Source organism: Pavona decussata, unplaced genomic scaffold (assembly GCF_977016875.1).
Source record: "Pavona decussata unplaced genomic scaffold, jaPavDecu1.1 SCAFFOLD_91, whole genome shotgun sequence".
Lineage (NCBI taxonomy): Eukaryota > Metazoa > Cnidaria > Anthozoa > Scleractinia > Agariciidae > Pavona > Pavona decussata.
This window is the reverse complement of record NW_028145508.1, coordinates 2,532,233-2,556,282: the sequence shown is the minus strand read 5'-3', so window position 1 is coordinate 2,556,282 and position 24,050 is coordinate 2,532,233. Positions and strand designations below refer to the sequence as shown.

General features: G+C 40.0%; 3 protein-coding genes across 29 annotated transcripts in view; 2 read left to right on the top strand and 1 right to left on the bottom strand.

The window, feature by feature from the left end:
* LOC146474205 (SCO-spondin-like) overlaps positions 1-9,827 on the top strand; it is a 35,534-nt gene extending 25,707 nt beyond the window's left edge. For 19 of the 21 annotated variants that reach the window (XM_085117475.1, XM_085117487.1, XM_085117483.1 and 16 more), the window contains 6 exons: positions 424-594; positions 2,290-2,460; positions 2,992-3,168; positions 3,891-4,234; positions 5,226-5,478; positions 6,937-9,827. In XM_085117475.1, coding sequence (XP_084973601.1) covers positions 424-594; positions 2,290-2,460; positions 2,992-3,168; positions 3,891-4,234; positions 5,226-5,478; positions 6,937-6,989 — 1,169 coding nt within the window. In that variant the 3' untranslated portion in view covers positions 6,990-9,827. The remainder of the gene's footprint in view (positions 1-423; positions 595-2,289; positions 2,461-2,991; positions 3,169-3,890; positions 4,235-5,225; positions 5,479-6,936) is intronic. The other 2 variants (XR_014866240.1, XR_014866239.1) reach the window with 2 other exon arrangements.
* LOC146474199 (BTB/POZ domain-containing protein 6-like) overlaps positions 1-24,050 on the bottom strand; it is a 209,671-nt gene that overhangs the window by 59,626 nt on the left and 125,995 nt on the right. The gene's annotated exons all lie outside the window — the stretch shown is intronic.
* The window catches only part of LOC146474204 (uncharacterized), a 75,525-nt gene continuing 64,350 nt past the window's right edge, over positions 12,876-24,050 (top strand). For all 7 annotated transcript variants that reach the window (XM_085117470.1, XM_085117467.1, XM_085117469.1 and 4 more), the window contains exons 1-4: positions 12,876-13,044; positions 18,100-18,267; positions 20,092-20,139; positions 22,334-22,629. In XM_085117470.1, coding sequence (XP_084973596.1) covers positions 12,987-13,044; positions 18,100-18,267; positions 20,092-20,139; positions 22,334-22,629 — 570 coding nt within the window. In that variant the 5' untranslated portion in view covers positions 12,876-12,986. The remainder of the gene's footprint in view (positions 13,045-18,099; positions 18,268-20,091; positions 20,140-22,333; positions 22,630-24,050) is intronic.

The window sequence follows — 24,050 nt, the reverse complement described above, 5'->3', positions numbered from 1 at the left end:
GGCTTGGTAATCAGGCTTCTTCTGTTTCATGAAGCACACAGCAAGGAATATTTGTATGAATAAGTGAATCGACCATATTTTCACATAGGATCTCTGTAATCACCTATTATTTCAAGGATCAAAGCAAGTGAATGTGTAAAGACGAGATATAACGTACTGATGTAAGAAAATGGTTTACCGGCGAGGGTCTCCTGCATATAAGGCAGACGTGATAACCATGAAACAAAGACAACCATAATAACGTGATACCCATAGTACGTTATATCTTACTTTTACACGTTTACTTCCGTTTCACTCTTTTGGTTCTTTCCTCTGTTAGTTCGTTTGTTCATTCATCATTTCCACTTGGCTATCAATCTCTGCATTGAGCTCCATCCTAGCTTACCGTTTAACGTTTAACTTTCTCCTCTTCTCTGTTTTCAGTTCCCGGCGGGTGGGCCCAGTGGGGTCGTTGGGATGCTTGTTCTGTGACGTGCGGATCAGGAGTAAGGTTTAGAAGCAGAACGTGTACCAATCCCCCACCATCTAATGGTGGTGCGCAGTGTCCTGGGCAGAGTAGACAACCTTATTACTGTAACAGAGGATCTTGTCCAGGTAAAAAGACATCTTAACAGTCACAAGTTGGTGTTATATGAACGTTACCACAACAAAACCGTACTGCCATCGCATTGGAATTCACGTGTAGTGGAATCTCGATCCCGATTCAAACCAACGATTTTTCTCCCGATTCTTTGAACCAAAATTTCGTTCCCTTGGATTTGTTTTGGTCAGATTTTACCTCCGATTTTTGGAACTCAGGATTTTTCGAACCAAATTCAGTTTCCCTAGGAGGTTCAAAAAGTCGGTATTCCACTAAGCTATTTCAATGTGTTCGGCTTAGTGTTTGCCTATACGGAATGTCACAAAACCGAAGCGTTTGTGGCAGCGTTTGTTGGAGGCTTGACGATAGTCAGCTGATTATTCGTTTGGGGCAGACGTCCACTTATGGGAGGTGTATCGATACGCTTTCTTACAACAGACAATAGAGACATTTAGAATCGCGTTTACGGTAAACGAAAAACCGCGTGAGATTCGCGTGTATGTTTTCTTGAAAAAAAAAATGAGTACATAGATGAGAAAAATGCAAAATAATTCTGGCCTTTGTTGCTAACGCAAAACTACTCAATTTTACTGAGAAACTGAAAACAGCGAGCGACAAATCTAGGGTAAACATGGTCACGAGGTCATTTCCTGCCGTTAGTCGTTTTCAGTAAACGTAATTCTAAATTTCATTATTATCTGTTCTGGCGCCGGTAAGTTTTTCAAAAGTCCGAAGAATATTAAGAACCTGAAAAATTAATTTACGTGCGCAATGTTCGTTACCAAAAGTGATTCAATTTTAAAGCGTTGAACACTTTACAAAAGTAAAGAGCATATTGGCTAACTTTCACAAATGCAACCAATCGATAGAAAATGAATTTAAAAAATACTTCTAGGGTAAAACGAATGTAGAACCGCTCTCTATATGCATGAAATAATCACATATAAATCTTAGATTGTTATTATCGATAATCTGAAGGTTTGTTTATAGGACTCATGATAGACCTCATAATCATGAGCTCCAGCCTAAAAGCAAAGCCACTGCTTTGTTCTTTTCTTTGTCAGATTTCTCGCACAGACCTTTAAGGGTGTGTTGAAACTATACAGATTGATTTTTTTTCGCTTTATGTGGCAGAACGTCGAAAAGAAGCAACAAAAATGAATAGGTGCTTTCAAAAGTCAACTTAAACCAAATGCACTGAAACTTGCGCGGGGAGGTTTCGCGCATGCAAGCCACCTTCAAGCCACTTGTGGAGGTTAACGTTAAGTGTGCACACTCCACACTCCGCCTTTTTCGACAGAGTGTGACAAGAAACAACAAAAATGAATAGGTGCTTCCAAGAGTCAACACAAGCCAAACGCAACTGAAACTTGCGCGCGCAGGTTTCGTGCAAGCCACCTTCAAGCCACTCGCGGAGGTTAACGTTAAGAATACATCGACAAAACACGATGGGCCCATTATTTAAACAGAGTCTTACTTAAGCCGCGGCTTAAGACAATCAGTGGTTCTCCAAATCTGTTTATAAGTGGTTTATTTTAAGTCGGTAAATAGTTTTCTAGTCTGGGTTGCAAGCGTTCTTGTTACCGTCGGCAGCAGGCAACATTTGGATATGATTGTTGGCAAAATTGAAAATGACTTAAAACTGTCTTTTAATAACTGACCCAATGATACTAAATAGGTTACACACTGTATTTTGCTCTTTCTTGCAGTTGATGGCAGCTGGTCATCTTGGGGAAGATGGGGACGATGCTCGGCGACATGCAACGGCGGAAAAAAGAAACGTTACAGAAGCTGTTCCAATCCCCATCCTTCCAATGGTGGCAAAGATTGTCCTGGTGAAGATGAGGATTTAATGGAGTGTAATACACCACCATGTGCAGGTAATTCAACTAAAGGCTGATTCATATAGTACGAGTCAGTGGCGAAGCTAGGGGAGGGGCCAGGGATCTCCGCCACGTTAATTTTTTAGATCAAAACCGACGCTCGTCGGGCCAAGGCGCCGAGATATTTCGTTTCACGAAGAGAAGTAAGTCGAACATTTGAGAGTGCACTGTCACGGGGATTTTGCTTTGTTTTTTTTAACAAACAGCGCTGCGCGGCGTTGTACAGACTCTGCATTCAATCCCTTTCTTTGTATGTGGCGACCAAGCAACAGTAGCCTTTCGACAATCAGACGCACTAAGGATAAATAGGAAAGTTGTTTATCTGTATCACTATAAAAGGTTCCTCTGAAGGATTTCCAGGACTCTCGTTGCCTTCTTTTTGGCTTCAACACACTGCATTTGCCAACTCAACCAACATGTTATGTAGACACCGAGATACTTTTGATAGCAAGCTCCGTCGAGCTGATCGCATCTCATATGCATGCTAACCTAACCGTAGCTAACCCAATTCTCTACCTTTTCGTGCAGTGAATGGAAACTGGGGCCGGTGGGACAGATGGAGCGCTTGTTCCAAGACGTGTGGAGGAGCAGGAAGAATAACGAGGACCCGGAAGTGCAACAATCCTCCGCCAGCGAACGGGGGAAGGGATTGTCGTGGTGCAAGCACTGCAGTGGCGCTCTGCTACGCTAGTTTGCCATGTTCAGGTTAGCATGCAATTGATTCTCCTCACAACGACTTGGCGAACAATTCATTATTGACTTGCACTGTAACTCAAATGGGTCTCATGACGAACTGTAAAGGCGCAAATGATATTTTAAAAAAAATACCCTTTGGCACTGTGTAGGCTTACATGAACATTTAAGCGACTTTTATGCGATTTTTAGCATTTCTTATTATCTCAAACGAAGTCTAGAGCGTTTTAATCTAGGCTTTAGTCCTGAGGAGGAGGGTGGGGTGGGGGGAAGATACTCCTAATCAAGAGAGGATGTGCCTCATCCTCTTGCTATAATAGACTAGACGGGACAACCTCGTTCCCAGGGCCTTGGAGGCTCCGTCCGAAAGGGGTACCTTGTTCAGACTGGAGCTACTGAGTATAAAAGGGAAAGAATTTCACGAGGTCAAGTAAAGACTGAAAAGGGTAAGAAAAAACTGCTATTTAGGTATTTAAAAGGGCGTTTAAAACAGACCTGAATCACCAAAAAATAAATGCAGTTTTTTCCACTATAGGTATGTAAAGAGGTTACCTTTTCTGTAAAAAATCATATAAAAGGGGTTTTGACCTTGGGACGGAACCTCCCCGTATAAAAATTGTTGAGTACCCCTATCCACACCCCCCGAGGGGTCGTTTTTAGTTTGGAAATACTCGGAAGATGTCTTAAAAACACATGCACTTAAATTCAACGTTTTTGTTTTCATTTGCTTTAAGTGAAGTGTAACATTCCTATGGACTTCGCCATCATAGTGGATACCTCAGGAAGCATCTCAAGAAGAAATTTTAGACGTCTGTTGCGCTTTATCAAAAGCATTGTCGATAGCTTTGAAATAGGAGACGAACTAACACACATTGCCCTTATCGAGTACAGCACACAGGCTTCTGTGCAATTGAAGTTCAATGATTTGACTGGAGGAAAGCTTACCAGTTACAACGTGGAAAGGAGAGTGCAAAGAATTCCACACAGTAGAGGTTATACTTATATCGACAAGGCCCTGCGTTTAGCAAACGAGCAAGTGTTTACTTATGAGGCTGGGATGAGAGATTACGTGAGAAAGGTAAATCTTGAGAATGATGTATTATTCAGTCAGTGACACAATCATACTCGGAAAAAAGAAATCCTACTTCTCCTATCAGGAGTCGAACCTATGACCTTTCGATTACTAGTTCGGATGCTCTACCATTCGGTGAGCTATAGGAGACTCATGGGAGCTATGCCATAGAACTGGGTTCTTGTGACAAACATCCTGCATACTGCTAGGATTTGAATGTCGATGGCAAATAAATGAGAATGATGTATAATTTAGTCAGTGGACACAGACATACTTGGAAAATGAAAGAAATCGAGTTCTCTTATTTTACCCAGTAATTACACTATGTGAATCAAAATAAACATTGAAAAACTTTACGTGGCTCTATATATTAAAAAAAAGAGTTGACGCTGTTCTAGCTTCTGAGTCAAGGGATGAAATTGTCAAAAGCTGCTGTTCTTATGGCATTAGTATATGTTATTTTTACAAAATAGTTCTGTATTTTGAGTCTATCAGGTTAAATCCTTACGTCTGTTCATCTGAAAGCTTTTGATGAGTACTTTTCTTTTCTGTTCATTAATATGCTTTAATTAGTGCTTCTAGCTTTTGAGTTTGCAAGTAAAATCCTAAAAATGAGTAAGTAAATTCACTAATGACAACAACTTAACTCTTGTGTTCTTGCTGGATAAAATCCCTGAACACAATAGTGTGCTCAACACCCAAGTGAAACTTATGTAACGAAATCTAATGAGAGCTACATATTTACTTTCAAGAAGTGACAGTTGCTATATTATCAATCAGTGATCAATTGGGTCGATTTTTTTCAAAGCGTCTGCCTCCCTCTCCCACCCAAGAAATGTTGGAAATGTTAGAAAGTAAAACAAAAGCGATGACGAGGCGCGCCCTGAATTCGTTCAACCAACGTTGAACCAGAGGAAAGAGGTCGGGAGGAGGGTTGCAACGGCTTTTTAGGCTCGCTATAACTTGCTAATTAAAAATAACTTTACTCACATTCTAGGTTGCTCTTGTGATGACCGACGGCGAGCAAACAACAGATGCAAAAACTAAAAGAAGTGTAAACGACCTTCTAGCGGAAGCTTCGCAACCACTCAAAGACAAAGGAATACGTGTTATTTCACTTGGAATCGGAAGAAGGGTAAACAGAGAAAGCTTGGAAGCCATAGCCGCGTCAAAAGATTTTGTTTTCACAGCGAGCTCCTTTAATGCTCTCAGAACGATGGTGAGAAAGTTGAAGAAAGGAACCTGTCTAAGTAAGAAAAAACAACTTTTTTTGTTTCTTCTAATTTAGAATTTAAAGGGACGCTACATAAAATACTACTGTATTACGGGGATTTGGTTGTACTTTGGAGCTGAACTGCGCAACTTTTTATTTGACTAAGAGCCTCTTCTCTACCACGAAATTGTTCTTAGAGCACCGGGTGAAAACTATTAAGTGATTTCGTCGAGGAAGAATATACCATAATAAGTTTTTTTTTAGTGATTTCTCCAATAATACAAGGGAAGAACTTGAAAAGTTCACAGGCACCAATTTTTTCAAGTTGTAACCATTTCTATTCTTACCATCCGCAGTCAAAGATAATTCCTACTAGTTGAGTTGTTGTTAACAAAACTGAAACATTATTTGAACGAGAAGATAACGATAACGATCCAGCGATACAAATATATTTTTTGGCTATGCAAAGGGACATTAAAAATAGGTGACACTGCCCCTTTAATTTCGAGCTAGAGGTTTCCATCGACTTTCTACTTAGTGCGTTCTTTTAAAAGAAACCTGTTCTTTTACAGCGCACTGTATAAAAAAAAAGCAAGACTTCATCCAAGTTCCTAATTTTTATTTTCCGGAAGAAGCTCCAGAAATGTGGACGGCCAGCTGGTTATTGAAGACTTCGGCTTTTCGTTCACGCTTCGCGTTTCACCCGAACATGCGCATGTTTTCCGTGTGGGCAAATCCAAACACTAATTTTTTCCCAGAGTATAAGACAACCGCTACCATTGTAGAGAAAAAAAGAACAACTCAGAGCAACTCTAATAGAAAATAAGATCACTGGTTTTTTTTTTGTCTGGGATTATTTAGACCAAACTTCGGCACTCCAGCTCCGACCTTAAACGGTTTCAAGAAAGCCACACTCTTTACGATCGCATTTAGCTCTGTACCACGTACGGTGCCGATGTCCGACGCCATCTTATTTCTTAAAGTAAACTCGAGGCGCCGAGATATTTCGTTTCGCGGAGAGAAGTAAGTCGAACATAGGAGAGCGGCTCCCCTCCCCCTGATGATCTGGATCCACCCCTGGTCAGGGGCCATGTGAGCGTATGCCAAACCAAGAACGTTCGTGACTCCATTGGATCCGCGACTTACTGACCGACAATGCTGTTTTTAAATGATAAATGAGTCACCATCGCAGTTATGTACGCAGCTTAGCAACTGCGAAAATAAAGCCTGAAAGCTCCCAGTTGGCTTGATAGCTCAGTTGTTAGAGCACTAGTACTGCACCGGAATCGCGGAGGTTATGGGCTCAAACCCCGTTCAAGGCTGATTTTTTTTAAGGCCTTTCTTATCCGGGAACTGCGCACATTACCCCGATGGTCAATCATTTGTCAATTATTTCACCCGCATTCGGTTGAAAATATATGAAATTGATATATTTCACTTTTTCGTTGGTCAACTCCTGTACATGTAATTACGTTTTCTTTGCTCTTTCTTTCAGTCACCGCAGCTGGTTACAAACAGCCAAGATACCAACGCGGAAGATGGCTGTGAGAGACCGCTAAGCAAGTCATCTATCTCAAGCGATGCCTTCTAAGCAAACTTTAAAATGACATTACCAAAATAACACCAAGAAGTAAATTATAACAGGCTATTGTGAAACAAGCTAAACCAGTTTTCATCAGGGAGAGTCAAGGAAGCCAAATTGTCGTTCTGTCTACGCGTTTATGAAGCCGATGGGCTCTTAGTATTTACCTCGGAGTCCGGAGCCGAAGGCGGGAGAGAAAGGGTGGTAAGATATAAGAACGGGAGAAACATCAACCTAAACCTTCAAGGTGTATCCATCACACCAAATACACGGTTTTGGAGTATCATTTAGTATTCCCTGAAAGACTGTTCCTTTTTAAGCCAATTGGGAAAAAAAAAGGCCAAAAATTTTTCAATGGCAAAGTATGTGCCCTGCGTCGTTGGACATGGAGTAGTAGTGTGGTTAGGCTGTTAGCAGTGTTTTTTTTTTTCGTCCAATTTACGTATCGCGTTGGATTTGGTTGTCAAATCTACAGCTATTTCAATTAACGTTGTTCGATTTTCTGTATGAAAGAGCCATAGCTGACAACTTAGTTTGGACAAGTTATTCACAAACCATAGCTAATTAAAGGCAATGCTGGTTATGAAACCTGTCAAACTTCGTTGTTATATATATGTTCTTGTTTACCTTTTTGGCCTTGACCCTGCACAAACAACAATAGAATTTGGAATGTCTTAGAGCAACTGACCAATCGAAAACGTTTTTGTTAAGATATTCAACTGTAGTGTGGACATTAAAACAAAGGATTGTGCAGGGTCGCGGCCCTTCCAACATAAATTGCAGCTCCATTGTTTTCTTGGCAAGGTTTTCCTAACCAGTCCCTCAATTAACTATGAAACTAACCATATCAGCTCGCGGTCTCGTCGCCTAGGCTTTCCGACAACGGTTGATCCACCATACCGAAAAATATGGCAGCTGGTAGATTTACCCATAATTTTTAGCGTACGAAATCCCTAGAAACGCTCATAATAACGCATAGAAAAGTTCTAAAAACTTCAAACCTAGAATACACGATCCCAAGTTGGTAGTACAAGGGACGACTTTCGCAAAAAAAAAAAAAATGGTCTCAACAACAACAACAAAAACAACAACAATACTTTATTCCACCCCATTATAATTAAAATAGAAAATATAAATATATACATAGAATAGATGAAAGGGGTGCTGGCTGCCCGAAATAACCTAGAAGTTAAAAATGCCAGGCAGCCAGCCAGAATGGCTTTCCATGTGCCTTTTAGCTGTGTTAGGTTCGCAAGGAATTGTGGTAAAAGTGTACAACCACCATCTCTTTCCGCACGGCTGATTGAAATAGCTTTGCGTATAGGGAAAAATGGACGACTGCTCGCAGTCTTTACCTATTTCAGCCTGTTTAGAGCATAGTAATGATCAATCTCTATACCCTATATGCTACTGATCTATACCCTACAAAATGGCTCACAATTCATACTACTTGTGGTCGTATATGTATTCATTAATTATATAGTTGAACAGGTCAGCCCTGAAAGGGAGAATACTGATTGGCTCCATGCCAAGCGTTCCAAATTTTCCTATACGGAACGCTAAGATGGATCGCTTGCGTTACATTGTACGTTTGAGACAAACGAGAGAATCTCGTTAAAAATTTTCGTTACATTCAGGTTTTTTGTCAGTAGAGGGTCTGCGTGTGGGTGATGGATTCTCAGCTATCAGTTAAAGTTTAAGCCATTTCTCAGATGTCGACCATCAGTTTCAGCTATCAGTTAACTATGCCGGATCTCAGTGAACTTTACTTCTCCCCTGTTTATCATGTTTATTGACGATTTTGTATGGTATCAGCGGTGTTCCTCTCATAGCCAAACAGTGCTACGTATCATCTGAAGATTTCCGACGAACATCGGAGTGATTCCGATCTCTTTCAGCGTAGCCTGCGAGTAGGCGCTCTAGTTTATTTCGTTGTGTGTTTTAGGCCGCTCGTAGCCTACTTTCAGCATAGCCTACTGTGCAGACGCTCTTTGGGCTTGTCACGCCCAAAAAGGATCTGCGAAGGCGGCTACTTTACGAACACTGCTTATCATGTATCTTCTCGGACGATCAGTATAGCAATTTCTAGAAACAACTTGCTTGCAATTCTTAGGAGCTCCGAGCCATCTTCGTTAGCAACTTATTCTCCAGGCCTTAACCATACAGTTTTTGGGAAGTTTTTTTGCTGAAAAAATTGACACTATACTGAAGCAAAGTTTACCCATCTTAGCTAACATATAACAGTTTTCTCAAGGACGGTGCCTTCTTTTGCTACTGCGCATACGTTTTGTGCATCTCGGTATGGTCCGCATTATCTGCAAAAACAGGTATGTTTGCGCGGTTTATAACTACGCGGGAAGAGTAGCTCTTGGCACGGGTTATTAGTTACTGCGAAAAAAATACTCTGTGTTAGGAGGAACCGTCCTGAACGCTTCTTATTTCTCAGCTGACATTTAAAAATTTGGCCTACAGTCAAACCTGTATAAAGCGGACACCCGCGGGATCCTTCCAAGTGCCCGCTTAAGTGGTTGTCTGCCGAAAACAGGTTACCTTAGAATTCGTTTTAAAAGGGCCATATTAATATAACCCAGTATTAAAAGGCCTTGAAAGGGCCAAATACCATTCTCGTGAACGTATACGATAACTGTGGAATGCCGCATTTCCATAAGAAATGGCAAGTATATGTGATCATTTGCTTTTAATATTAGAAGATGTAACTGCGTAAGAGTATCTAGTATATTGATTGAATTATGTAAAGGTTCACACAATCAAAATAAGAATAAACGTTCTGTACAAACAATATGGTTCGTAGGCTGGTGAGAATATTTTGTATAAGTAGACCACAATAGTAAACTCTTTGCGAAATATACAAAACAAGGCATTGATTCGTGGCTGCTTCAGTTTCAGTAAAGCCTTCTTACTTGAAGTAAGTCATTAACTTTACTGATGGCTAGTGAAAAATCGTCCCTTCTATGATGGCGAGAATACTCCAGTAACATATCTGTCAATTTTAAAGCCTCAACGGTCAGATTTTAAGGCGGGCTCTTTTGCGTCTAGTTCATGCTCTTCGCCCTGAGTCGTTATCCTCGTGTACTAACTTTGCTGAAGTTAATTCTACAAAGATGTGACAGCCCTTTTGTCGGCAAAGTTAAATGATCACCGCTTAATAGAGGTGTCCGTTTAACACAGGTTCTTTTTACAGTAAATGTGGGGGATAAAAAAAGGGACTTGTGCTGCTGTCCGCTTAATACAGGTTTGACAATATTCTCTCTGCTACAAAACCCCAGTCTTTAGCCCCTTAGCTTGTTGGTTTCCACGTTCACTTCAGAGATCAGAGATGCCCGCAGGGACCTTTTTACAGTTTAAATTGTAACAAAAATTTGGGGACCTTGTCGACTGTTCGTTTAATAACTGTAATTAACAATTATAAGTGAAAAGAAAACATGAATATGTGTGGCGAAAGGTATTTTTTCAAACATGATGGTTGTAATTCTGCAATATTAAATTTAAATTTTCTCCATGTCTGGACACCGCAGCAGATCAATCATTCCGCCGGATTTAATTAATAAAACTGTCACATCAATTTTTTTGACATGTGTTTTTATAATCAAACTTTTAAATCTTTTGTAACCAACTGTTTTTTAGTCATTTCATGCTGTCGTCTAATCTTTCTGCCTTTTCGCTCCTGGAGGTACCATATTTTAAAATCACATTGCAATGTTATTGTTGTTGTTTCAATGAAGGTGTCAAAGATGACAGACATGATCCTGCCAAAAAGTTCCCAAAAACCACTAGACCTGTGAACAAACTGACTTGTTTATCTCGCCTTGAAGTTTCGATGTAACGAACACGGCTCACGAGAGACTTCCAACAACTCTGAAGCCAGTGATTGCAGCCAGAGAATCGGCCTGGGAGTAAGAATGGCCTCTACTGGCCACCGATATTGATGAGAACTCAACAACAACAACAACAACAACAACAACAACAACAACAACAACAACAACAACAACAACTTTATTCTACCGCTACAGAGCACTACAGCTGAAATGTCATAAAACGTACAATGAAACAGAAAAAGGGGTATTGGCTTCCTAAAATAACTTGAGGGTTAAAAAACAAGGAAGTCAGTTGACATGATTACAGGATGCAGGCCTAGGGTTATAAAGTAGCGAGCTACGGTAGGGGGCAATTTTGCCGTTGGTGCTTTTATTGTTAGAATCGGCAAAGAGTATCGAGGGAAGCTAGTTGCCCCTTACAACAGCCGCACTCCAGGGGAGTACTCTAAAAGGTTTTGGATGAGGGTGTGCCGCTGGGATTCTGAAACTCTTACTCTGACCTTAAGCCAGACCAAGTTCAGCTGCATTTTGCAACCGGCTTACACTAGTCTTAAAACTCCAAATCCCTACCCTATCCCCAGATTCGCTATTTTCTGCCTGAAACTCCGTCCGGCTATCACAGTCCACTGAGCCAAATCAAAATCTTCTACGGGTGCAACAACAACGACAACAACAACAACTAAAAACACCTGTCTGTTCCCGGGAAACCTAGTCTGGACTAAATTATTCGATCAGTTGATCATTTTCACGCCCTGGAAAATGATACCCTACTCTAGACAAAAACCCTCTGATTTCTATACCCTACGGCTTACACCAGACGAAACTCACAGCGCGACACACCCGTATAGCTTATATATGGGAGAACCCCCCGCCCTTCAGTAGTCTATGAACAGGCCCCCAAGTGCGATATAGACGAGCGGAGCGAACCGGGTGTCTGTTAACAGGCTAGTTCTCCAGTTTTGACTCAGTAAAAAGGGCAAGTATGATCTGCGTACGAGAAGTAATTTAAATTAAGCGACGAAGATTCTAGATTGCCATATCACACCACAAGAAGAAGAAGAAGAAGAAGATGAAGAAGAAGAAGATGAAGAAGAAGAAGAAGAAGAAGAAGAAGAAGAAGAAGAAGAAGAAGAAGAAGAAGAAGAAGAAGAAGAAGAAGAAGAAGAAGATGAAGATGAAGATGAAGAAGAAGAAGAAGAAGAAGAAGAAGAAGAAGAAGAAGAAGAAGAAGAAGAAGAAGGAGGAGGAGGAGGAGGAGGAGGAGGAGGAGGAGGAGGAGGAGAAGAAGAAGAAGAAGAAGAAGAAGAAGAAGAAGAAGAAGAAGAAGAAGAAGAAGAAGAAGGACTGCTTCCAAAGGGGTCGTTTTTGTTGCGACCTGCTCTCAGACGAATTGATCAGGGTGGCAAACATTAGTCCCCTGGGTGCAGAGGTTATCTATTTTTTCGCGAGGGAGAGGAACCGCCTCTTTATATTCGCCGATGCCGTTATTTGCTCATTTTGATATTTTAGACAACAGGCCTCTGGAGCCATGCTAGTTGCACCAGAGGCGTTCCAGATAGATACAGCTGCTCGCTCGGCGTTGTACTGACGTGAACGAAGCGGCAAAGCTTTAAATAAACAAAATTAAGGCTAATGTCACTCAGCATGAGAGTATCACTTAGATATATATATCCCTGGGGATTTCTTATGTCGACTCCCGCGATCCCGCCCGCAGTTTATTAATTATTTATGTATGTTAGTATAAAACCCTCACCAAGGAAATAAATATTGGACCATTAATATCGTGCATTACAAATGATCTTTAAAATTTTAAACTACTGGGGCACGTTTTTTGAAGGCTTAGAAGTGTTTTGTGGTGTAATAATCCTCCAGTGATTCATTCACTAGCGTGCGACGAATAAAGTGGATTAACTATTGCTTGTTATCACTTGGATGGTAGACGGAAGCGAACAAAGGGCTTGTTTTTACTTATCAACTAGTTTGTATTAGGTTTCATTGCAAGAGGTTGTTAGATTGCAATCACCTCTACGCCATACGTCCGAAGGAACACAGCTTGTGATCTCTGGTGAAATTATCATACTCGCTTCCAGATAAGGGGCAGCTCTGAAAGCCTGTTTATTTCAGGCGATGATGAATCTCCTCGCAATCTCGCTGGTGCTGTGGCTAGCTGTCGAAGTTCGTGGCCGTAAGTACCCGTATTAATTTGTCCATTTGGTAATTTGTGGTATTTCACGGATTTCAATGCTGTGTTAACGTCCGATAGAGTGCAAAATGTTCGCTTCACATTTGTTCTTCCACGTTTCAAGCTCGCCCGAGTCATATGCCCTTTGTTTGTTATTGAGGCTTATAATGGTTTAAGAGGTCATTGATTGACCGCGATCGAGTTTTACGCAAGTTTGTTTGGAAAAAGCGGGGAAAAGTATCGGAAAGAGAGCATTGAGCCTCATATCATCTCGCGACGGTGTTTGGAAATGTCAGTGTGATTTGAACAGCTTGCATTTTATTGAGTGACTTTTTTGCGCTGCCGTTCGCCGTTTATGACTTGATAAGTTGACTACGATTATCAACTGATTCGTCGTTCGTTCTTGTAAAATTTCAAGACGATTTAGATCGGATAACTTAGAGTGTTGAAAAGAGCAGGATCGAGACGGTGAAGTACAAAGGACGTTTGTAGTATGGTCTGACCGCAGTATTCCGACGACCTAGAAAAGTCTATATATGCACGTGTGTCGTATTCAGAGCTTACGATGTAAACACGGTTTGCTTTAATTTCAAGTGGTTGTAGACTGAATGCGATATAGGCTTACACCAATACATAAAAAACAATTGTCGGGATCTTCTGTCACTGTCGTCTTCGTGACAAATATTTATGAAATCGTGTGCCGTGACACTGCGACTGTCGTATGAATCGAAATTACAGAGCATTCTATATTAACTTTAAGTACGGTGTTTGATTGAAAAATCTAAGAAGGAAAGGCTGTTCGTAAAAGCCACCCAAATAATCTGAAATAATATAAAGCACGTGCTTCTGCGTTTCCGGTTTCTATATACTGGTCGATTATAAATCGGTGTCGAAATACTGTTAGAAATGTCAGGATTATTGCAGTAATGGCCTTATGCGAGCTGACAAGCTTCTTAGTCTTCTTAAACCAACGAGAAAGCGACGAAAACTCTTAGTGTAAGCGAATGCCTCGCGCGAATGAACCTATGCAGATGAATCTGCAGGAAATCTCCTGGGGAAAATTGTTAGCTTGTCACGTCTCCAAGGGCCAGTCAACGTGAGCGCGCGTTGGCGCGAAACTGACAGACGATCAGACGATCATGGTGGCTACTCGTTTAATACCTGAAAACGCGCGATAAAGCACATGGTTTTGTTTCCTCTGATTTGGATGAATGAGTTGAATGATTTAATGTTTGGTTTGAGGAGTCGAAAGAAATAAAACCTCTGCGATCAAGGGAATCGAATTCTCTCCGGGTCGCCACAGGCTATCCAATCTCACGTTGTGGGTTATACACTGGAATCTCAATTATTCGAACCCTCGATTTTTCAAACTCCAGCTTAGTTTTTTCGAACCAATTTTTTCGAACTCCCGATTCTTCGAACCAAAAGTTGTTTGCCTTGGATTTGCTTCGGTCAGATTTTTACCCCAATTTTGGAACTTCTGATTTATCGAACCAAAGGCAGTTTATTAACAGGTTCGAAAAATCGGTATTCCACTGCATTTTATTTTGAGGGATGATAGGGAATCACAGCTTCAATCACAATTCCTTATGACTTAACTTAGAGGTACCTTTACTCGAGCGAGTTCTGATAAAATAGATTTTAATAGATTTTAAATAGATTTTTACTCCGAAAGCAAGAGTGAATTTAATAGGCGACAATTAATCTTCACCGCAAGATATTCGTCATGTACATATTCCGTTACATTTTTTTTTTGTGCCCTATCTCTTTGTCTTGGTTTTCCCAAACCAATTTTAACTGAAAAGAGTTGTTATCACTAATCCTATCGGATTATTTCTCGAATGTCCCTTCACAAATTGGATAACAGTAGTCCAATTAGGGAATGATTTGATGCCAGCACCTATTTACTTAAGATTCAAAACACTCTTTATTTGGCAAAAAAAAAAAAAAAAAAAAAAAAGTATAGCTGCCTGCTATTTAACCGCCAGGCTGCTGCACTTAGCCTGCACGCAAAGGGCCATGGCGCGCAACCGAGAATGGTGAGAGAAGTAGCTGAACTTGTAGGTCAGAAAACCTAATTCATAAACTTTTAATAAAGCTTACTACACTCTTTTCCTTTGATAAAAATATCGTTTTTTCAGCCCAGGCTGAATATTCGTATTTTTCTGCTGATGTTAGGCTGAAATTATTCTTGTGAACATTCTTATGCGTATGACATTTCCGTTTTTTAGAATGTATTGAGGTATCAATTACAAGTGTTTGGTGTAAAGATCTGTATCGAATCGTCATTAGCATCGAACATTGGCTAGTGCAGGTTATTATCGTTTTATTGACTAGTTTTGCCGTTTAGAGAAAGCAACAATTTTATAGTTTAGTTAAAACATATAATTGTATTGTATTGTATTTTCAAATTTTCAACAACCAAAATTATGCTCTTTTCTAAATCTCGGCCTCGGGTTTATTCTTAAAATTTCGCAAATTTCAGCCTCGCTATTTTTGTAAAATAAATTGTTATTAAAAAAAAAATGTATGAGAAGGCCACCCCTGGAGGCTCACTCCCTAACCCTTTCATACAACGTTCTGGCAATGCTAAGCCTAATCTTTGCCGGCGTTATAATTTCTGCTTAGGTGTTCCATTTTCCGCTTTTTTTTTAAAGTTAATTGCTGTCTTGGTTGAAGTTGGCATATTCAGAATGATTACGTTGTCACGAATTTCTAGCCTGCTCCACATAGTTAAAAGCCTCCTGCGCAGTCGCACTTTGCGCATCGGCCTCTCCAACGAACCAAAGAGCGTCTCCGTAGGAGGCTACATAGTTAGTTAACGCCCCAATGTCAAAAAAAAAATTGTCGACACTCATTTCTCTCCAATTATAAGTCCAGCCGATTTTGAAACGCAACTTTCCCTCCTATAAAAAGCCCCTCCGAATATAAGCCACTCAAAATTAAAGTCCTTTGAAAAATACATATAAGCTCCGGTGCTTATTTTCGAAAATTTACGGTAGTTGAAATATTGGCCCCAGTTAAAATTGCCCTTTGCCGTACTGTCACTTCTGCAATCAGTTTGGTTTATCCCCGTACAACCTCCCCCCCCTCCCCACCCCAACTCCGTTTCTGGGACACAGCAGCCGTGTTACAAACTGCACAGTCAAGCAATTTTTATCATTCAATATTTCTCACTCCTCTTTACAAATCTCTCACCTATATTTGTGGTTTTCAGTTCAGTCTCGAAACTAACGACCTTAGTCACTTTCGGATTTAGCGACCTTGTACTAACTTTACAGTTCGAAGAAACTCCGGGGCCATCTTTGCTTTTGACTTATCACTGTTTTCAAGATCATAAAATATTTTACCATCAACCATTGAAGATTTATGTTTTTTTCTTGTGTGATCGTTCCGTCAATCTCTGTCGGGTTGACGTAGTTGGGAAAAAGCCGGAAAACGCTCGCTGGGTGAGATTACTAACGAAACTAAACGACCTTAGTCACTTTCGGATTTAGCGACCTTGTACTAACTTTACAGTTCGAAGAAACTCCGGGGCCATCTTTGCTTTTGACTTATCACTGTTTTCAAGATCATAAAATATTTTACCATCAACCATTGAAGATTTATGTTTTTTTCTTGTGTGATCGTTCCGTCAATCTCTGTCGGGTTGACGTAGTTGGGAAAAAGCCGGAAAACGCTCGCTGGGTGAGATTACTATAGTTTTTGAGAGCGTTTTTTCCTGGGCCCAGTTGTTCAAAGCCCGATTAAGCTAATCCTGGATTAACGTAAACTTTGACTCGAGTTTAATTGCTAATCGATAAAAATTCTTCCAAAATATTTTTGGCCCTCAGTTTTTACTTAGACCTTTCTTTACCTTTAGCTTGAAATTAGCCTTTAAAACCATTTTTAACGAGCGAGCTGAAAGCCTCGATGAAAATCTAATCGTGGATTAGCGTTAATCGGCTTTCGAACAACCCGGCCCTGCTGAACAACAACAACAACAACAACAACAACAACAACCAATTTTTTTCACTTTGCAATCCATTTCCATCCTAGCCATCTACAGCCAAAGATTATTAACACTAGTTTCCGTTCACTAGTAGGATTGCTGAACCATTATCTGAACCTTACCATTGATATTCAAAGTTGGACCTTGAATGTGTGACATTGCCCTTTAAGTTCATTTTATGGAGATAAATCTTCCCCGCCTCTTGCCTCAACTAATGGCCTCTAGCTCGTTTACACATCACCCGGCCAAAGAGTCGAATCTCGGCGCATGCGTAACAGGCCTAATTTAGAGGCTGTGGAAAATTTTCAATCTCGTCTCCAGAGCCCGCATTTCTTTTATTCAAGGGCAACAAAGGCTCTGGGGACGAGATTGTCTAAAGTGTGAACTGATATGCGAAAGAAAGGTTTTGAGAAGTGCATGTTCTCTTGATTAAGGAGTACTCTTTAGTTAATTTTTTCGTTAAGTTATCCTTGTAAAGCGCCTTTGAACTATAAGGATACTGGCGCTATATAAATATTTTATTATTATTAATTTTTATTATTATTATTATTATTATTATTTATTATAATTTGATATTATACCGTTAATTATGCTGTAAAAGTGGTTCTAACTTTTGAGTCTGTGGATGAACTTTCAAACCGTTCAAATGAAAGCTACTAAGCAGTACTTTCCTGTGGTGCTGTTATATGCTATTACCCTTGAACCACGGCAAAAACTAACAATAATTCAAGGTTGTTGAACGCGCATAGTGTTTAAAAATTTTAACCAGTGAACATTTTTTTTCATTTACTTATTTTTTCGTGCGTCTGGAAAAAAAAAATGTAAGATAAAAATACTGTCTCCGACTTTTCTGCAATAAAACTGTGCTTTGTTATCAATATGACTATGTTGAATGATAAAAGAATTACCCCGCTCAATCCCTCTGAATATTGCCTGAGTTCAGCCAACTCAGTCTGCGGCCTCCTTGAGTAAATAATATCAGGCGCGATATACCATTGCAATTTTGCAGGATTATTTGATATTGCTCATTACTTATTTTGTTTTATTTCTGTTCTGGGATTTTACAGAGGCCTTGCGATGCCCCAAGGTGTCCCCTTACACGGTAAGATGCTCCCCAGGAATTGAACACCTATGTTCTTCCGATGGAGATTGCTTTCGGGGAAGTAAATGCTGTCCTAATCCGTCTGCGAGTGATGGTGGCTGCACGCTTAGGTGTACACGAGCTGAAGTTCTAAGTAAGTCAGTCGTCAGACGCCTCTATCTTTCATACTAAGCCTTGAGAGTCAACCCTTTTTCGAGTAGATTTATTTATTTATTTATTTATTTATTTATTTATTTTTCTCGAGTAGATGTATTTTCCAACGGAAACGCCCACAGTGTAAAGAAGAGCGACGACAATGAAATTGTCATACGTGATACCTTTTCGCGGGGAAAGCAGTTTTAAAAATAAATCTACGCGGGAAAGGGTTGACTCAAGAAATTAATACAGATAGAGGCTTCTTGACATAGGCTTATGTCATTCGTTCAGGGCCCAGTTGTTCAAAGCCAGATTAAGCTAACCCTGGGTTAACGCAACGCTAACTTTGATTCGAGTTTATAACTAACCCATACGAATTCTTCCAAAATATTTTCGTCCCGCAGTTTTGCCTTAAAATTTTCTTTACTATTAGCTTAAAATTAGGCTTTAAAAACAGTCTTAACGAGCGAGATGAAAACCTCGGTTAACTTTTAATCGTGGAATAGCGTTGATCGGCTTTCGAACAACCGGGCCTAGCTCTAAGCTTTTACGTCGTCTCGTGTTCTCGAACTTGTTACTTGATCTCAAAATTGTCGTTTGGAAATGAAATTTGGCGAAGATTTTATTTTTGGAGTGCAGAGGCCAGAGAAAGGGTTAGACGGTTCAGTTAAAGTTTAAGGTTAATACCGACTTTGCATAAAGTAATTCTATAAATCAAACAGAAAACGAGAGGAAATAAGTAATGTTGTAGTTTTTTTTTCAATATTTTAATATTTTCATGCTATCTTATATTATGGATCTCGAAAAAAAATTGTATGGTTTTCCTGTCGGGTTTAACTTTTGGCCATAGTTAAAAAGGAAGTATCATGCGTTTTTTGACCTCTTTTTGTTAAAAATAGTGAAATTAGACATTCGCTTAGCTACAAAATAATTCTTGAACAACGAGAGGAAAGAAAATAAACTCAATTCTTGAAAGGAACAACTCGTGATCTGTTCTAGCGCATTTTGGAAAACAAAAATGCGACAACTTGAAAAACATTAGCCTAACATTTTTCAAGATTCATTCCACTCCAACCCTATTCTGTCTCTGGCCGGAGGCACTAATCGACCGTTTTATTGCACTGGTGTGATAATTTATAACAAAACTAGACAATTTCGTTTTCGTTTCTGTTGACAGACAAGCAGTTTTGGTTTTGAAATGACAACAAATTCGCGTGATACTTCCCCTTTAATCTGTGCATATGAATCTAGGCTTCACTTGCAGCTCTCCGATACTTAGCTTGCGCGTGAAAACTACAATGCATGCACCTACTGCGGAGTTGGGGGAGGGGAAAGATACATGACTATGGGTACATAGAAGTTAAAAAGCAAAAAAAAAATGAATGTTTGATTTTATCAACAGAGTTGGAAACGTAATTTGGCCATCGTAAAGATATTCGAGTGCTTCCGTCTCAAGCTTTAGCCCACCCATCCTCGGAGACCCAGGGGCAGTTAGACGGGTGAAAGTTTCTTGTAGTAAACTTTCGCCCACGAAACCCCCTTCCATCCGACTACCTGCCCCTGGGTCTTCGAGGATGTAGCCAACTGAAAGAGTGCATCTGGTCGTTTCTACTTCCCTACAGATGCAGCAACGCAGTTTATTTAGAAACTTATCCCCTTATCTAGAAGTTAAAAAGAAAATTTGTTGCAGCTTTTAAATTCCTAACCTGAGTATCAGGCTTCCCTGATACTTAGGCTAGTAAATTCTTTGGTTCACTAACTCCCAAAATTCTATCCGTGAACAGTCTTTTTAACGTATTTTACTTGTTTGAATTATTTTCAGAGGGTTGTCCTAAGCCAGTGGATCTTGCTCTGCTAATTGATGCATCAGGTTAGTTTTATTCCATCCTTACCAATGTCTCCTTAGCTTCTTCTACCACTTCTCCGTCATCTCCAGTAATGGAACTTGTTCGAAGAGGACCCATCTTGTCTAGGGCATGGAGGTTATCAAAGACATCACTCACCTCATGAACATATCTATTATAGGAAATTAACGCATGTGTTAATGACTTTATAATGACTTTATTTAAGTGTTAAAGTATTTAACGCTGTAGCGCTAATTGGGAACACTATAAACCAGTGAAATAAATATGCAAACTGAAAATAACATTGTTAAAAAGTCCCAGCTGGTGGGAGGCAAATCAGTTGGCTATTTTCAAATCGTGGCCTTGGAGCGAGACTTGAACCTTGGGCCTCCAGATTACACGTCCGGCGCCCCTAACCACTAAGCCACGCAGCCTCCCACAAAGTAGTCGAGGTATTAAGGTATTCGAAATTAGCACGAATTGAAGGAAAAATTACTTCCCAATGATGGAGCGTATGCACGTGACGTCATCGCCGCCATGTTGGTGTACCGTCAACAAAAGAGTTCTCATTAGCTGGGTTTGTTATGGTAAACCAACATGGTCACCACGCCATTGTCATTGGAATTCCTTGGGATTGGTTGCATACGCTCTATGGAAATTAACGGGAAAGAGGTGCTAAAACTTCAAAATGAAGGAAATTAGCGCGACTCAAACAAAGAAACAAAATTTGTTCAGACAACAGAAACAAGTTTATTTTAACACTAAGTGTAAAAATCCGAAATGCAACAATGTCCGTGGAATTATTCCTAAACCTAGGGATTAAGCAAAGGAATCTGGCCACTTCGAGCGTTCTTCACAGTGTCCATGATACCGGCTGATCTCCACCCTGATAAAACAATTCTTTTTCTTTCCTGGAGTGTATCGGGAATTGGGGGAGAGAATTATGGAAATTAAGGTCGCGGAAATAAACGCACCACTTAATTAATGACGCGGAAACTAACGTTAACAAAAATTAAAGCGAATTTTTAAATTCGTGTTAATTTCCTATAATAAGACAACCAACAAAATTTTATTAACTTTAAAACTTGAGTTGATACCAAAATACAGTGCAGCCCCACCTTACGACCATTTTTTTGTGCCCCAAACGAATTGTAAATCTAGTCAGTTCCTTAGTTGTAAAACCTCGTTAATCCGGCTACTGCGTTATTTCGACCACATTTTCACGGCCCGAAGGTGGTCTTTTAACGAGGTTCCAGTGTTTTTACGGCTAGCAAGAGTCAGCAATGCAAGGTAAACAGCAAACGTAAGGGTTGAATATCATTGTCATTTTTACTGCTGGATAGAGGGGTGAAAGCAAAAACGCCCATGTGTAAGAAAATAAATTTTGATGTCAAGATCGAACGGATTAAGAACCTGTAGCCAGTCACTCTAGGTTGACGCTTTCTTTTGGTGCTTATCTATTATTTTTAGCGTCAAATCATATTTAAATGTCAATATCTCGCAACTTCTTTACATTTTATATCTTTCCCCCCCTTAATTCTTTAAAATATTCTAAGTAATTTTCGCGGTTCTACCCTATAATTCCGTTGTGAAGACATTTTTAAATTTGAAAAGTCAGGGAAAATAACATTAGAGACTGACAGGGACGTTCGCAATACTTAGATTTCAACAAGGGCGGATCAAGAGAGGAGTTGAGGGGGTTTAAAAATAACGATTTAAAAACTGTACTGGTTTGCCTTATTTTAAAACCTGCCTGTTTTAGAAAAAATTCTGGTGTTAACTAGTCTCCTGCCCCACCTTTTATAAGAGTTGACGCCCACTGACAATCCCCTCTTCAAAATATACTGTATTCCGGCGCTTCCTGTTTCAGGTGTATCCCTAACCCTTTAACCCTTTAACCGATAATATCAAAGAACAAATTCTCCTATCTTGTCCCCATACTTTTCTTTTCAAAGTACCCAGGAGAAGTTTTTAAAATATCAAGAAAATTTACCTTGGGTGATCATATCCCTAACTCACATGACCTCAGGGGTTGTATAAGAATCGATGTTACAGGGAGAAATTTGACGCTGATCACTGTTAGGGCTTAAGTTAATAGTTTACTTTTCACAACATGTTGTAGCAATCCTCACAGTACTGTGGGACCACGAGTGAACTAAAGTCCATCGTGTGTGATTTGTTCTGTAAGTAAGCCCGTGTTGTCTTTTTTTCCTAAATCAGGTAGTATAAGCAGGAGGAACTTCGGCCGGTTCAAGGTGTTTCTTGAGCGCCTAGTGGACGAATTCGACATCTCTGAAACTGGTACTCATGTGGCTCTCATCGAATACAGTACTCGTGCGTCCGTCCAGCTTAAGTTTAACGATTTCAGCAAAGCTCAGCTTAACGCGGTCAACGTCAAACGCAAGATTCAAGGGCTTCCTCACACTCGTGGATATACATACATCGATAAGGCCTTAACTCTTGCTGACAGTGATATATTCTCCGAAAGTAATGGAATGCGGCCAGGCGTTAGCAAGGTAAATCCTTTACTTGTATTACAGGACATTTGCGCGTCCTCTTAACTTCTTACCTCTAGCTGGAACTGAATGAAGCAACACCTCTTCCCGACTTTTAGTGAGGGTGAACACGCGGCACACTTGAAAAGCAGCTGTTTCTTTACCGTTGACCTTCATTTTAGTGATTAGTTCTTTAGTTAGTTATCGTGGTTTATATTTAACAATTATTCCACGAGCGTGCGTTGGATATGAGATACGCGCCTCGTTGGCTATAATCATCTCATACCCAACAAGCGCTAGTGGAATAATTGTTTTATTAAAAACAATCAAGAATTATTGCAATCTCTTGCTGATTTCGCTTTGAAAGAACAACCAGAAGACAATTTAATGGTCACCATACCTTGGGAATGGTATAATGGCTCATATACCATGGCCGCTAAGCCAATCAAACCTCTGGAATTGCGTTATACCATGATTCAGTTTTTAATAATAACTTTATGAAATATTTAAGATAGTACGCCCGCCCTCGTTGGTCGATAGGTGTGTTTAGATGAGGGTATGTAAACACAGTTGAGACGTTACGCTTTCTGTGTCTCCCGGCACAATTTGAAAACATTTCAAAGGTTTCGCAAAGTAACTTCAAGTTCAACTGTTAAGGAAATGGAGAAAAATTTCCCAAATTTTGATTAGGGTTAGCCTATCTCTAACCCCCTGAGCTCGAGGATAAAAAAACAAAAAAAAAACAAAAGAAAGACGAACCACAGCGTTTTGCCTGCCTCGATGATCGTAAGCTAGACGACCTCGTCGAGGGAGCTCAAGCGAAGACGACAAAATATGCAACAACAACAAAAAAAGTAAACGTTTTGCAAGGTAATTTTTGCATCTGAGTACTACAATAAAATTCTCTTAAAGACATTCTTTATTCAAAAATTGTACTCCAAAACGAACACAAAACTATATGCTACAGACTATCAACGTTTCAAGTCAAACTTTGCACGGCCGGTTGCTGTGCTTTGGCTGTCAAATTGCATAAAATGTATTTTCTCTGAGACGTTCTCAACATAAAAATCTACTATTACTATTACTATTAGTATTACCATAACCATTACCATTACTATTAATTACCATTACCATTACCATTACCATTACCATTACCTTTACTATGACTATTACTATCACTATTAGTATTACTATTACCAGCAACAACTTCAACAAATTGGATCCGCTGCTTGTGCTATGATTCCTAACCAGCAAAACTTTACAAGGCACGATGAGCGATTCAACTTCTCAATCATGTTCTCAGGCTGCCAAATCGGGCAAGTTCACGTCACTTTCAAGAGCGAGTAAGCACAACTTAAATTAATTCCTCATCTTGAAGTTCTCGAAAGTTATGCAAACCCTCGACCGCGTCTCGGATTTGCATAACTGTCTCGAATTCTGCC